Source organism: Leiobunum rupestre, chromosome 2, assembly GCF_980474605.1.
Source record: "Leiobunum rupestre chromosome 2, qqLeiRupe1.1.hap1, whole genome shotgun sequence".
In the NCBI taxonomy this organism is placed as follows: domain Eukaryota; kingdom Metazoa; phylum Arthropoda; class Arachnida; order Opiliones; family Sclerosomatidae; genus Leiobunum; species Leiobunum rupestre.
The window spans coordinates 32,604,793-32,621,350 of NC_143385.1; the positions used below are offsets into that span (position 1 = coordinate 32,604,793).

General features: G+C 36.1%; 1 protein-coding gene across 1 annotated transcript; it reads left to right on the forward strand.

Moving 5' to 3' along the window:
• The first annotated feature begins 952 nt into the window (after positions 1–952).
• LOC149957363 (glucose dehydrogenase [FAD, quinone]-like) lies at positions 953–16,195 on the forward strand. The gene is made up of 11 exons (XM_090166991.1): positions 953–1,331; positions 6,833–7,038; positions 7,209–7,395; positions 7,475–7,606; positions 9,311–9,432; positions 9,920–10,090; positions 10,172–10,307; positions 11,200–11,345; positions 14,114–14,288; positions 14,992–15,214; positions 16,060–16,195. Exons 1-11 carry the CDS (start codon positions 953–955, stop codon positions 16,193–16,195), a joined length of 2,013 nt encoding a protein of 670 aa, XP_090023117.1.
• The last annotated feature ends 363 nt before the right edge of the window (positions 16,196–16,558 follow it).

The following is a 16,558-nucleotide window of genomic DNA, read 5'->3' on the forward strand; positions in this document are numbered from 1 at the left end:
ATTTTGAACAACACAACGATCCTCTGGCTATAGTTTCCCTGGACCAAGTCAAAGCATTCGACCGAGTGAATCATAATTACTTATTTAAAATATTAGAACATGTAGGCGTCGGATCACTCATTACCAATTTTATCAAGGCAACCTATTTATCAGCGGAAGTGAGCGTTAAACTCAACAATATAATTACTTCAAAGTTTAAAATTCTAAAGGGCATAAGACAGGGGGACCCGTTGTCCTCCTATCTTTTCAATCTTTCTCTGGAACCCTTTTTATGTCACCAAAGAAATAAAATGAAAGCGTACTCTGTTAATTTACCTTTCCTATCAAGTTCTCTATCCGTGTCAGCATTTGCAGACGATACTAACAGTTTCGTCACATCAGACGACGGCTTCAGAATCATTAAAGAAGAATGCGTTCAATATGGAAAAGCTAGCGGCGCCCGTTTTAACCTCGAGAAAAGTAGCGGGCTTTGGCTCGGTTCGTGGAAGGGCCGAAAAGACGCTCCATTGGGTCTTTTTTGGAGTAGTACGAAGATAAAAATCTTGGGCATCGTATACGCGTTAAACTCTAACTGGTGGAATGAACACTCAGAGAAAACTGTGAAAGCCATATCGACGTCACTGGAAAATATCAAACTGGTAGCACCTCACCTGTCATTCAAAGGTCGATCGCAAATCTGTTACGCAATCCAAAGCAAATATAATTACATTTTACCTCACATAGAAATCCCAATCGAACTCTCAAAATTACTTCAAAAACAGTGCCTGGAAGTTATCTGGTCCGGTGAAAATAAACACTGGTGTACGGCTAAGATTGCAACACTAAAAACTTCTGAGGGTGGCTTTGGAAAAAATTTGCTTTTACCAAGCTAAAAAAATCGCTAGAAGGCATTGGACACAGTGTAGAACTTGCCTTTTTGCGGTACTACATCTTGTCGACAAATAACATGAATATGGAGTTTATGGTTTTTAGTTACGCAGACTACGATCTCTTACTAAATCATCTTCCAAAATATTATCAAAACCTTTTTACCTACTGGAAGTCGTTACCAATTCAGCTTATCAAGCCAACAAATCAGTCAAGCCTTCTACATTTTCCAATATGGAAGTGCCCATTCCTAAGCCCCCCGTTATACCATCCTAAATGGAAATCTGAAGGGTTCCGAGACTTTCGGGACATATACGATCCTGCAAGCCACAGATTCAATGTCGTTGAAGAAGGGAGAAGACTTAGTGCAGCAACCACGAGAGCTATGTCGCGTCAGACCCTAATGATTATCGCCGATTTAGTTCGCGAATTCCCATCAGAATTCTTTGCCAAAATTAACATTGGTATATCCGTGAGCATAAATTTTCACTTAAACTTGAAACTACGTGAAAATCATTCCGAACCGATAACAAAAATTGAAAACTTTAAATTACAGTCGCTCAATAATCCAGTGCCTTTAGATTACAAACAAAAACCCTTTAACATTTTAAAAGAGCCAGATGAAGACATCGATAATGTTGTGGTGGACTCAAAAATAATATGGAATAGCTCTTTTTCCTACCATGAGAGATTAAATATTTTATGGCGTTTACTGTTTAGTTTTGTAACGACTCCAAGTTTAGCTTCAAAACTATATGACGTAAAACCAGAATGTCCCTTTTGTGGGCATAATGTCTGTAACACTCAACATATGTTTTTAAAATGCAAAATAGTTTTATGTTTTTTTAAAAAGATCAACATTTTAATCCGTAAATATGATGAAAACTTTGTTTTAAATGAATTGTCTTATTGGACTTTTAATGTCCAGCCACAACCATTGGCAAAAATAACTAAAATTATGATAGCTATTTCAAAACTTTCTATATATTTTTCTTATAAAAAAATGAATAATTGTACGGAAGATAGTTTAAAAATGATCCAACAACACTTTCTAACAAGAATTACGCAATTTATATCAATGCAAAGCGAATGCTACAAAAAATACAGCATATCGTTATACCCAGATTTTGTAAAAAGTGGTGTCATAATTGAAGATAGTGCCAGTTTTATTATAAATTTTAAATTGTAATATTTTCCCGCCTTTAAATAGCATTTATTTAGTTTAAAAAAAATTATATTAATCTTATATTTAATTAAATATTTATAAATTATATTAATCTTATATTAAATTAAATATTTATAAATTATATTAATCTTATATTTAATTAAATATTTATAAATTATATTAATCTTATATTAAATTAAATATTTATAAATTATATTAATCTTATATTTAATTAAATATTTATAAATTATATTAATCTTATATTTAATAAAATATTTATAAATTATATTAATCTTATATTTAATTAAATATTTATTATACAAAAACCAGTTCTTCGAACTGAAAAAATAGTGTTTATTCTTGTAAGTGTTACGGCTAAGAAGGGACAGACATTAAATAAATTTAGAATTAATGTTTTTACGAAACATCATAACAAAAAAATGTACGCAAAGTTTATCCAGAATAAACTCTACAAATGTTAAGAGATTAAATACAAAATTAAAGAGTGGAAAAATAATTATGAAGAGCGATTCGAATCGCACGTCATAGTTATTTTTCCACTCTTTAATTTTGTATTTAATCTCTTAACATTTGTAGAGTTTATTCTGGATAAACTTTGCGTACATTATTTCTAAATTTATTTTAATGTCTGTCCCTTCTTAGCCGTAACACTTACAAGAATAAACACTATTTTTTCAGTTCGAAGAACTGGTTTTTGTATAATGTATGTCCCTTTTTCAGAAGGAGAAAAAAGATTAAATGGAACGTAATAATATTTATTTAGGTGAAACCAAATTGGTTTCATATGGAAACACTGTTTAGAACAGCTAAGACTTAACGAAGTATTTTAGTTTGGAATTGGAAGCGTATTTAGTGTTTTTACTTGGCTTAAATTTTATTACCTTGTTTAGTTGAACTGGGGTATCCTTTTAATGAAGTAAAACGAAAGTTAAGCGAATAACCGAATTTAAAACTAATTATTTCATTAAAATGAAGCGACAGCTAAGCGTATATGCAAGGACGGACAAAACTGAAACTAAAAAAACGACGTTACTAGATTTTTATGAATCGTGCACTTTAGTGTCGTCCATGTGTGTGGGTGGGTATGTGTGTGTGATCGGGTATGATTGGGAACGCGAAAAAACGTAGCCAGCGGTGGAAATTCCTCTTAGTCTGCGTTATGTAAATCATCAAGAGCGCTATACAACATACGGCCAATTGACGTGGCAACACAGGTTGAAGTATATTCGTTTCACCAGTGGGCGCATGCGTTTTTCGCCTTCCCCGCTAGAAATGAAATATAAAAAATATGGCCGAACGACGTCGAGAAAATACGATCATTCAGGCAAAACGGGTTTAATTTCTAGTCAATTTTAAAGAAAATTCATAAATAATACAAAATCTAGTTGCAAATTGAGTTTGTGCAATAAAATAATTAGCGATTTGACCTGTATGTAATTGTAATTTTGTTATTTCTGGCTATTTCGTTCTCAATTAATCATTAAGACTGGGACGCTTTTATATATACGCATTTTGGTTTTTTAACTATTCTCACAGCGAAGAGGCCGGTAAATGGTTAAGGACGCACGCTTAAAGCTAACAGGCGTGAGTTCGAATCTCGCTTCCGCATATAGCTCTTATTCATTTTTTCATTTTAATTTTACTTTCAGTTTGAACATTTTCGCTACTTTTTATATCAAATAATTTATATTACTTAAATTCCTCTAATAATATTACTTAAATTCCTCTAATAATATTACTTAAATTCCGCTAATAATATTACTCAAATTCCGCTAATAATACTACTTAAATTCCTCGAGTTCATTATCTTGTCATTTTAATTCATTTTGGGCTCCCGAGTCCCAACGCCATCTCTTTACAAAAAATTACTAAGAATTTTGGAATTGCTGTATTTTTCACTTATAGTTATTTAGAATAGTATTTAATTTCGGTAGTATTTCCAAAACTATTGTTAAAAATATGAAATTTCACTCTTTTTATTTTGGTTTCCTGGTTCACTCCGCTATGCCCCGACGCCTTTCCCGTCTCGTATTCTCTCTCTCCCTTCTCTGTGAATCGACTGTCTCCCCCGTTGTCGCTCCCCAAGTAGCCAGTACCACGAAACGGGAATTTGTTAAGAGTGTCGCCGAAAAAATCGCATTTCTTTAAACTAATGATTAAGCACTTAAAAAAAACCTCATTATATCGAAACATGTAAAAGGCACATGTTTCCGACGTCAGGAATCCAGTGGTGGTTTTATATTTCGCCTAGGACCAATAGTTTTAGAGATATAAAAATAACAAGAAATGCATGTTAAAAAAGGATCTCAGTCGAATTTTGGGACTTACAGTTTCAGCATAGGTCAAAGCCAGGCGATCCGGAACAGATTGGGTTGTAGAACGGGGGGCTTGTAGAAGGCAGGAGTCGAGGAAGAATAAACAGTAAACCTATCGGTTTACTTTAATATATTATATTAATCTTATATTTAATTAAATATTTAGAAATTATATTAATCTTATATTTAATTAAAAATTTATAAATTATATTAATCTTATATTTAATTAAATATTGATAAATTATATAAGTCTAATATTTAATTAAATATTTATAAATTATATTAATCTTATATTTAATTAAAAATTTATAAATTATATTAATCTTATATTTAATTAAATATTGATTAATTATATTAATCTTATATTTAATTAAATATTGATTAATTATATTAATCTTATATTTAATTAAATATTGATTAATTATATTAATCTTTTATTTAATTAAATATTTATAAATTATATTAATCTTATATTTAATTAAATATTTATAAATTATAGTAATCTTATATTTAATTAAATATTTATAAATTATATTAATCTTATATTTAATTAAATATTTATAAATTATATTAATCTTATATTTAATTAAATATTTATAAATTATATTAATCTTATATTTAATTAGATATTTATAAATTATATTAATCTTATATTTAATTAAATATTTATAAATTATATTAATCTTATATTTAATTAAATATTTTAGTATTTTAATGTAAGATTTGATCGTGACCAGGAATTGAACTCGGGTCACATTGTTACAATGCGGATAGTTCACCGCCGAGCCATTGACTTCCTTAGGGCAATTTTAAAGTAAAGGAACCATTATGATAAGGCGGGTTTTTTACTAAACGGATTAATACAATATCTGTATATATTGTTTATTGAACTTTGTTTTTTTAATTTTGGTCAACTTGTTAAAGTCTAAATATTTTACCTACGAAAATTTAAAGGTCAAATCTTGCTTAAGCGCAGTCAGCAGATGAAATGGTTAACGGGTAGAACCCGTTGGTTTTTTGTAATTTATTTCGTTTTTTTAGTCTTTTTTAATCTATTGTGTTTTAACATATTAGTTTTCAAGGGTAATGGTTCATTTATGAAGAAAATATCGAGTTGTTTACATAGTGGTCGGAGTTTTTATCTGGGTCGTCATTATTTTATTTTTAACGTTTTCTCGACTGATTAAGATATTTAATGCAGTTCATCAATCGGGTTCGTTTGATTTATTTATAAAGAGCCCTAACTATTCCGTCTACGGTCATTTATTGATATACGATCTGTCGTTTAGTCGAGTGGCTTTCTGTGCTTTGTGAATTTTAAGTTTTTCGCTTCTTGTTAATTCATTTTTTAATGGTGTGGATATTTGGACATCTACGATTCCTAATGCAGTCATTGACTTCCTGGGTGTGCGAGTCATAATATGATAATGGAAATTTGACGGTATTGGTCTTTTTCATGCGGTATGTAATAATAATAACAATCAGCTAGACTAATACCCAAGGCACCACCTTAGGCCTAAGTCATCAAGCGACTTTTGAAGCCTTTAATTCAGGTGGCTGGGTTACAATGCGTAGGAGGGTGGTGGCAAGCCCTGCATGCCACACGATCGAGCCAACAGCTCCCTACACTAACTATTACCGTTAACCTCAACAAGTTTTTATGGAAGGGGAAACCAAAGAGCTCGAGGGAAAACCCCTTAAACCAGTGAGGAGAGAACTTGCAAACTCAACGCAGAAGGAGTTGTTACGAGTTTTCACCCAGTGCCACAAGCTGGGGTCGAACCCGGCTCCTCTTGCTGCCAGGCGAAAGTGCTAACCACTCCGCCACCCCACCAGTTGCAACGTCAATAGGAAGTCTACGAGTCGTCCACTACCAGATGTCAAATATAGCTATTCTACGGTATCTTCATCAAGGGCGAGTGTTGAAATAAAATGAGCGTTAAAGATGCGGCAAGTATGCCGTAAGCGAGAAAAATACAAATATCCTCTGTAGATATTTCTTTCATTAAAATTTGCTTCGTATTATATTTAAATGATGAACTTGTTCTGTAAATAGGGTTACATTCATTTGTGCATTGTTTAAGTACGTCTAACTCGCTATTGTAACTACTTAATTTATATTATTCTGAATAAATTATACTCGGTTGTTTCGTCTCAATTATTTTTATTAAATTTAAAATTTTATACCGGGCGGGATAGAAATGGGTTAATATTTTTAACAAATAACTCTGAATTGCGGAGTAATCTTTATGGGACGTCTCGAGAAATTATTACCACTAGGGACAACTCTTCCGAGGAGAGGTATATTTTGGGTTGCCAACTTGTTTTGTTCTTAAGTGATCAATAATCAGAGAGTTTTTTATACATATTTTATCTCTCCGTCATTTTTTTTTAACAAATAAGTTTCGCGTCATTTTAATCATCTTTTGGACTAATTTTATTCATTAAACTCGGTTTTTAACAGTTGGTGCGGGCACAGCAGGATCTCTTCTGGCGAACCGCTTATCGGAGAATCCATCAGTGTCCGTTTGCCTCATCGAAGCCGGAGGAGATCCACCCAAGTACACACAGATTCCTTTGGCGATTCCCATCACATACTCTGATCCTTTTCTGTCATGGAACTACAAAATGGAACCTCAACCGATAGCCTGCCAAGGAACTGTCAATGCAGTATGTACAATTAAATGGCCAAAGAATCGTTTGATTACTGACGGTTTTTCTTCGTAATCAAGTGATTGTTGAAGATAAAAAATAGGGAGCTACCTTAAATTTGCCAATGATTCTGTGGATCTTTAAACAACAATTAAATCATATTTTAAATAAAAATTTTGTCATTTCAGCAACCACCATACCCAAGAGGGAAAGTAGTCGGTGGAACCAGTAGCATCAATGGTCTGCTCTACATTCGAGGCAACCAGGAAGACTTCAATCTCTGGGAGGAAATGGGCGCCACTAACTGGTCGTACAAGGACGTGTTGCCGTATTTCAAAAAGGTCGAAGGCAACAGGATAAAGGACGTTGATTTGGGTAGAACTTCAGCTACCCTCAATATTTTCGCGTTGTACTTGTTGGTCATGGATAATATAACATTATGTATGGCTTACAGGCTATCACGGAACCACTGGAGAACAGACCGTGGAATTCAGTACTTATAAAACAGAATTGGATGCGGCGATTTTGGAAGCTGCGAGATACCTCGGTGCACCTACGCGGGATATCAATGGCGAAACACAAAAAGGTGAAGTTTTACTTATTAGTTAATTACAGTTATTCATGGGGAATTGATACCTGGAAATTAGAATGGTTATACGGCCATGCCTCGGCAGCGTACGAGTGAAAAAATATCTTTATTAGACAGGTTAAGCCAGCGCTAAAAATCACGCCAAAGAAATTATACAACCGACATAACTCAAAGTTCCCCCCACATGTTTTCTGAAAACGGTGTTTTACTGCCATTATGGTTTAAAAGGTAAAATAAAATATTTTTTGCCACGCGAATCCTGTTAGTTTTTGGAAAATATTGTACATATGCTATAAACTCTTGGAGAAAGATATCACTAGCATCAATGCGCGCACCGTTACACTAGCTACACATGGCTGTCTCCACGCCCGCAAATTTTTACAAAGTTAATCTTTTTTTCGTACTTTACTTTTAATAAAACATGGTGCCAGCTATTTATTTCTATAGCAATAACTAGCAACTCAATATTTGGTGCTTTGCAGCAGTGAATAGACTCTGACCAGGGGTTCAAACTGTTAGGCCCTAGCTAGTCAGTGGTGTCGATACTGTTCTAGAAATATAATCAGCTAAACCAGCAGGAGTAGCCACTCTAGCTTTGACGTTGCTTTAAAAAGTACCTAGAGGGCATTGGCAAAGAAATGGTTACAGAAATTCGGGAGTGTCAGTAGAAGGCTTTAAAGCTAGAGGGAAAATATACAAAAGGTCATAGTAGAGCCTCCTATTAAAGCATTCCTTCTGTGTTGAGTCACTTAAACACAGGGGCGGCTCCAGGGGGGGGGGAATGCGGCCATGCCCCCCCAAATAGTTGATATTTACGATGAGTATCATTTTAATATACGTGTAAGAAATCAATACAGCTTACTGTTTACAAGCCATCAAGGTCTTTTACATGCAAGAGATACTGCAGCTACAGAAGAGCTACGTAACGTATACCGGCGGACATAAATTTACCAGAGCTTTAACAGCGGAACTTCGGTCGTCAACTATATGCTAAAGCTCTTGCAGCTGCAGGCCGAGTCACTGACTCACTTCTGGAAAATCGAGACCCGTATTCGGAGATAAATTTCAAGGCCGCGGCAGCTGCAGCGCTTAACGGCGAGGCGTTGACGGCCGTTTCCATTCCTTCTTCTAGAGGAGGCAAGGGCGCGATCCAGGCCAATGGAAAATGTACGATACATTGTGTTTTTTTATTAAACTTCAGGAAATGTTATTGTTATTTATAATTACAATTTATAACTACACAAAAACCTCGTTTTTGGCGCTGCTTCAACTTGTTTTTGGTGCACGTAAGCCGCTATGCGATTATGGTAAGTCACAAGTATTTTAGTGATAAAATTATTAAACGGAGCGAGTGAAGCTCTCACTGTGGAAAGTTGATAAGGAAACTTGCTGTCCGTCGCCGGAAATATTGCTGTCCGACGCTGTACGACGCGGCTGGAGAAAAATCTGTTGCTGTCCGACTTGCTGTCCGACGTCGGGTGCTAGGTGGGTAGGTAAAGAGAGGGGGAGCCTCCGTAAGCGGCCGGAGAAAATCGTCGTGGACGTCGGGTGCTGGGTGGGTAGAAAAAGAAGGGGATCCATGATATAAGCGGCTGGAGAAAAATACTATATTGAATAATGGTACTGTGACGTCACAGCAAGTCAGCCACGCTTTTTACATACTTTAAATGTGTTCATTAATAAATTTCATTTTGATTTTAGGTTTCTCGCTGAGTCCATTGGCGGAACGGAATGGTTACCGTTGCAGCAGCGAAAAGGCATTCTTGAGACCAATCTACCAACGATCCAATTTCGTTATTCTCAAAAATACGTTAGCCACAAAGGTTTTTCACTCTTACAGTTTTCTTCTCAAATGTATAGAGTGTACCACGCACAAAACAGAATATGTTCTTGGTAATTCGACGCGTATTGTAATATTACATATAATTCAAATGGAATTTGATTACATAGCTCTAGGAATGTAGTTGATGCTTAATTGATTGACCAACGGGAACGTGTAGAGAGACTGGTAGCTAGTATTACCAAAAATGTGGTCAGTTAACTAAAAATGTGTGACTGGACTAAAGTTTTGTTAATAAAAAGCTGATGAACACTCGCTTGTAGAATGGGATGTATCAACCTTTTTAAATGAGTAATTTATTGCGATTTACATTTCAACCCTCATTACTGCACATATATCTTGGTGTCATAGGGATGGTAAATTATTAATAATATTGGTTTGAAATATCATTAAATATTAGCACCACATGTGCATTAACAAATCTGAACGATTTGACAAATTATGATGGGTGGTCATTAAACCAATTGCAGGTGGACATTGACGATGGCAATGTTGCACGAGGCGTGTTCGTGTTGCGCAATGGACGAGCAGAGTACGTTGCAGCCACCAAAGAGGTAATCATTTCCGCCGGAGCCATCAACAGTCCTCAGCTACTGCAGCTTTCCGGAGTTGGACCTCGAGAGCTACTGGATAAATTGAATGTACATTTATCGCATTTGTCTTTTCTCTGTGATACCAATACTCTATTGTTTACTTAGAATGCGATATTTTGTTAATTTTAGATAGAAGTGAAATCGGACCTACCTGTTGGTCAAAATTTCCAAGAACACGCTCTAGCCAGTGGATTGTTTTATAGTGTGAACGTTACAAGCGGCCTCAAAGTGGGAAATGCATTGCAATCAGGACTAAGTGGAACGTGTATGTAAAACATAGCTTTAAAACACTAATATCTGTGTGTTTCATCTCTCTTAATATATATTGTATAAGTTGGAAGTCGATAGTTAAAACAAGGCACTATAAGGGACCATATTTTTAGAAGTACTTGCTACTGGTTTACTGTTTAGTCGTGTATTCAATAAAGAGACTTGTTCTAAAACTTAACTATTTATTAAAAGATAATCACATTGAGATACATCATGCACTATGTTACATAGTCGGTCGTCAGATGAGGAGTGAGCCCAAGGGCTGATACCCAGTCTATATATAAGAATCAAATAGTCGCGAGTACGCATACCCTGCCCTCTGTAGAGTCACTTAACATTTACACAACAGTTTACATTGGCGGCATGGTCCTCTCGTCTTCAGTCTTTGAAGCAGATTAGATAAGAGACCAGATCTTTCAAGGGCGCGTATACACTGCTTGTGGCTCTTATGTGTAAAGTAATTTTGGGGCCCATTTTGAAAACCACTGGAAAATTTGGACCCTAAAAAAGTGTAGTCGGTCCCAACTTTCAGTATTATCATAAAATGAAACGGCTTCCACACATGAGTGAAATTTTAATTGGGTTCTTTGATAAAAATTAATAATTTATACGCTTACTAAATCATGGCAGTTCATTTTATGATCTGTTAAACTTAAGTGAATGTGTTGGAATTTGTGTTGTAACTAATGATTTGTTTAGCTATTTGTCAGGAGGGTGCAAACGTGACATATAATTTTATTATCCGTGCAGATTTGGGTGAAGTGAGTCCCGATTAGGTAACTTTTTTTAAGCGTGATGAACTCGTGGGCTAAGTAGCCAGGAAAACTCCCTATCAAGTTATACTTTAGTATTTCAAACTTATCATTTAAAATCATTAATAATTGCAGGTCCATTGACAGGAATTCTGACTTCTGTATTTTTGAGTTCTGTTGGTTTCATTAAGAGCGAGTACGAATCTAGAGACGGCGATTACAATGATCTGGAAATTTCCTTCACTCAAGTTCTCAGTCTTTTCAATGGCTTCAAACCTAAAGTAATTTCATTTTCAGATGTATCTTCGATTTTTCTTGTTATTGTGGCTAAAGAAACATTTTATTCATTACGGTGGGGTTAGATTGGTTAGCACTTTCGCCTCGCAGCAAGAGGAGTCGGGTCCGATTCCAGCTTGTGGCATTGGGTGAAAACTCGAAACTACTCCTGCGTTGATTTTGCAAGTTATCTCCCCACTGATTTAAGGGGTTTCCCCAAAGCTCTTCGGTTTCCCCTTCCATAAAAACTTGTTGAGGTTAACTGATTATTATTATATCTTCGGTTTTTCTTGTTATTGTGGCTAAAGAAACATTTTATTCATTACGAAGAGAGTCAAAGTCAGACATGTTAATAGAAACGTTTTCTGACGCCTGATAGGGTAATAACTCCCTGTGAATCGCGCTGTACTGAGCGAGTAAGGAGCAAATAAATAGTGTTTAACAAATGGCGAGTAACAACCTGAAATCTTCTAAATATCTTTTATTAGCAGCGAAATATGAAAATGAAGAAACACATTTGTTAAAACGGTACCAAATAAATTTATGAGCAAGATGGAAAAAAAGTCATACAAAATGCCTATTTTATTTATTATTTATAAAATAATTAAGGGTCTAGCGCTCTGAACCTGTTATCTTCGAGCAGCAAAGATGTTTTTACCAATTATTATGAGCACTATGCCATTCTCGAACAAAATGGGTTTAAAAGTTGTCAAAATGTGTGGTTTGCAGTTGGGTCGTCAAGTTTAAGATGGTTTTAATCAAAAACTAAAGGGTTAATCAAAAATTGTAATTTTTTAATTCGGAAATAATATTAGAAATATTAAGAAACCAGGATGATGGTCCCTACCAAAATGTTTGTCTGGTTAAACGTTCCTTATACTTCAATTAAAGGTTCACGGAATCGTTTGAAGAATTTGAACGGAAGTCGCGCTCCCTTTCATCACGTGACTCGGGCAGTTCTTCCGGATTCTTAAGTCGCATGATTCTTAAATATCTAAAGATTCTGCGGTCCTTTATATGTCGGATTAGGGCTGTCTTCTCTATAACTAACCACAGGCTATAATAGCTGTGGCTTCACCATGGTTTCAAGTCTCTTGGCGGGAGAGGAAGCTTAAGCCATAAGTCCTGGTAATGGTAGGTCATGACTACATCCTAAAAAAATATTAATTTCGGTACGCCTAGAATAGTAGTGTCCCAAAATATTTCGTTGTTGTTAATAAAAATAAGCTAGGCTAATACCCAAGGCACCACCTTAGGCCCTAAGGCATCAAGCGACTTTTATTGCCTTCAAATCAGGTAACCGGGTTACAATGCGTAGGAGGGTGGTGTCAAGACCTTCATCCCACGCGAGCCAACAGCTCCCTCCACTTACTGTAACCGCTAACCTCAACAGGTTTTTATGGAAAAGGAAAAACACTTTAACCAGTGAGGAGAGAGATTTCAAACTCAACGCAGAAGGAGTTGTTCCGAATTTTCACCCAGTGCCACAAGCTGGGATCTAACTCTGCTTCTCCTGCTGCGAGGCGAACGTGTTAACCACTTTGTTGTTGTTGTTCTACATTACGAGAAGGGCTGCCCAAAATTGTTGTAAGAAAGAGTGAATATTGTGGGGTAATTTTTTAAATGGTGGTTTTGGGTACATGTAGGTCACCTTCAATCATGTTGCCCAAAGCAATGCCGTCGCTGCATTTTTTGGCGCGGTTTTTATCGATCGTTTTACCGGTTTACTGGGCCATTGATTTCTCAGCAACAGCGAAAACGGCCAATGTTGAGTAATATAACTTCGTAGCTTTGGCCATGGCTGCCATTTTAGGCACTTTTTTCCCTATGGAAAAGAGCATAAGTGACGTTGCGTGACATGATTCTGATACTACGTTATAAACGATACGTTCACACATAGGATTTAAAAATATCTTGATAAATTTTTCGACTTTCGGGCGACCAAATATTTTGCAATTTCATAACTCTGAAACTGTCAATAAATAAAAATGAAAAGTATTCGCGGTCTTAATTTCAATTCGGCAAACAGTAACCCAGATAATTGGTAATTTAATATAAATCTATGTCGAGGTCGAATTACTAGCAGGGCTTGGCGTTCTTGTATTTGGCACGCAGGGTTGGCTGCGAAAAGGCGCACGACATCTTCGACGTAAACCGGTAAATAGTAAACCTAACAAGTGGAGTTTTTATTTTATTTGGCCTACGACAGAGAGCTTGGCGTTCCGAGGAAGTAGAAGAAAAACTGCTTCTAGAAGGGGCAAACCAGAGAACTCGCGTCTATTCTCAAAGAAAAAAGCTTCTGCTTTCCGGAGATTTTAGAATTATCTGTTAAGAGGGGAAGCAGTTCAAGCAGGTGACTACGAAAGGGCTTCAAAAAGGTTTTAGATGACACGAACGACCTAATAACTATTCTGGGGCCTCTGCAGATTTTTAAATTGGCCGAAATAATAGCAGAAAACGATTGCCACGCATTTTTCAGCGGCAATAGAATGTTTTTTATGTTATCCTTCTTCCAAAACTTTCAAATACTATCTGTTAACTGAGATATTTTGGGGTCAACCAGAAACCTTCATTCTACACTATTAAAACCGCTGTCAAGTACCCGTTAAAACGTCTACAGCACTCAATTAAGTCTAATATCTATTATCGTGGCCCAAAAAAATATGTTATAGAAAACCGTTTGTTTAATTACAAATAGCTCTATTAAAAATCCGATTGCCTTTTTGTATGATCTTTCTAACGCGTATTTAAACTTTTCGTTTTGTTTTTTTAGTACTACCTTAATTACGGCGCCTATGCACTGGCAAACGTGTATACGGCGAACGTCCAACAACTGCATCCGAAAACCAGAGGAACTGTCTTTATCAAATCGACCAACCCAAAGGACCATCCGGCGATAGACTTTCCTTTCTTTCAGGTCCAGGACGACCTGGACGTCATGATTGCTGGTACGTTATAAGGGCCGAAGCTGTAATGTGCTCTTGGTTATAGCTTAGTAAATGCCTTATTGAGAACTATTCACGATACGTCATCACCCAAATAAAATCACCGTTAAGTGAGGCGTTTTCGAGAAAATATCCCTGTAAATATAGTACACTATCAGCTAGCTAGCAGCATGATTGTATTCACATTCACCGATGAAATTAGACCACCTAGCTTTAAATGCCGCTCTCCAATTATTCCGAGAATGGCCAATCAGGAAACGGTCTACAAATGCCATCATCGGCGCTCTGTAGCACAGCTAGACCTAGTTGTCATTGGCTATTTTCGGGTCAATTAGGGAGCGACTCTCCCCATACAGGTGTCTTCATTTCTACTCCGCAACAATGCCTTTCGGCGCAGCGTAAAGCACCGCCCCTGCGACAGGCTATGCCGTGAAGGGTATAGCCAGATCTATAATCATGGGTGTATATTAAGAAATTCATGTCAGCATGATGGAGGAAATCAAGTGGTATCAATATGATATGGGCTCCAACCTTCCTGGGGCTGCCATGATGTCGAATTCAATATCGTTTAAGAATACGTTACGTACAAAAAACGAAATATATTAGATATATATGAAGAATAGGAAGTGCCACAATTAAATACTTACGGTATTAGTACTAATGGCAATTTCTTATTCTAAGACAATTCGTTTTATTTCGGTGGCAGGTCTGCAGTTCGCCTTAGAGATGATCAACTCTCCCCCTTTGCAAAGAGTTGGTTCGAAACCAATTGCGGAACCATTAGTAGGTTGCGAAGGCATTGAACTCTACAGCAAGGAGTACCTGGCTTGCGTGGCTAAGACGTTGACTGCACCTGGATACCACAGCTGTTGTACCTGCAGAATGGGAGCCAAGGAAGACGATACTACCGTTGTGGATCCCGACCTCAAGTAAGGCATTTGAACAATCAAAGAATCACTCTTTGGCTTTATCGTTGAACGATATTTTATCATATTGTGGGTAATTTTATCTTTACAAAGCACTTACAATGGAATTACAATCACTTTATAAAAATAAAATCTGAGATACATAAAATGAGCAATTAGTTAAAAAAAAAAGAACGTATTACGGCTTTTTCTAAAGAAGACGTTCCCTGATTGAATGGAACGTTGCCACTTCTCAGAATAAAGTTGCCCTACACTCTGTGTAAAAAAGGTTATAAATTAAACCATAATTATGATAAAAATGATCAAATAGGCTAATAACCAAAGCACCACCTTAACCCAAAATCATCTAGTGACATTTAATGCTGGTTAGCTTTCAACTTTATACAACCCAATATGTACCTTTTATTGGTTCAAGAGGGACCTCTAAATAAAGTTAAATTTTAACCTTTGAAACAGAGTAAAAATTGAAGCATCAAATTTAATAGACAGTATAGTTTTTTATTGGCACGCTTCTTGTTCCACACTTTATTATTTCAATAAATTACATTGAATTCTTTGAATGCTCAAAATTACCTTTACTAATAATCCTTACACCAGGATTCGACCTTGGACTAATTAATTCAGTGATGTTTCGGTTCCCCAAAAACGTTACACTTTACGAATGTGCAAAGGTATCACAAAGAGAGTCCATATTTAAAGATTAGAATTAGCTTCTGCTAATTTGTAAACATGGCCGCTAATTGCGGTACCTTCGCACTTGCGCAGTCGCAGTTTTTCCCAATAGAGGGATAAGAAGACGAGATTTCACGCTTGCTAAAGAATTACAGTGACATAACATTTATTCACAGAGTACTCGGAGTGGAAGGCCTGAGGGTGATCGACGCTTCGGTGATGCCGGTGGTGACATCTGGGAACACGAACGCTCCGACTCTGATGATCGCCGAGAAAGGGGCAGATATCATCAAGAAACAGCACAATTTGTAGGATTCGACATTAAATAATTGAAATTATTAAAGTCGATCATTGTCTATGGCTTATTTCCAAAAAATTGTTTTCATTTCAGAATATTAAAAATTGTGCTAGCTCTTAATATTACATTTGTACAGCTTGTACAGGAGTGGTAAAGGCTAAATACACGCAACAAGATATGAACGAAAAACCATTTTAGGTTCTCTTTTCGCACAAACTTAAATTATGAGCACACTCGCGCCACTGTGTCATGATATCTAATCCCCCCTCCTTCATACTCTAGGAGCAACAAACACAGCACCCCACACAAGGAGTACGCAACCCGTCAAAAGTCATACATTTTCTTGCGTACAGTTTTCCTTGGTTAAATGCTTTAGT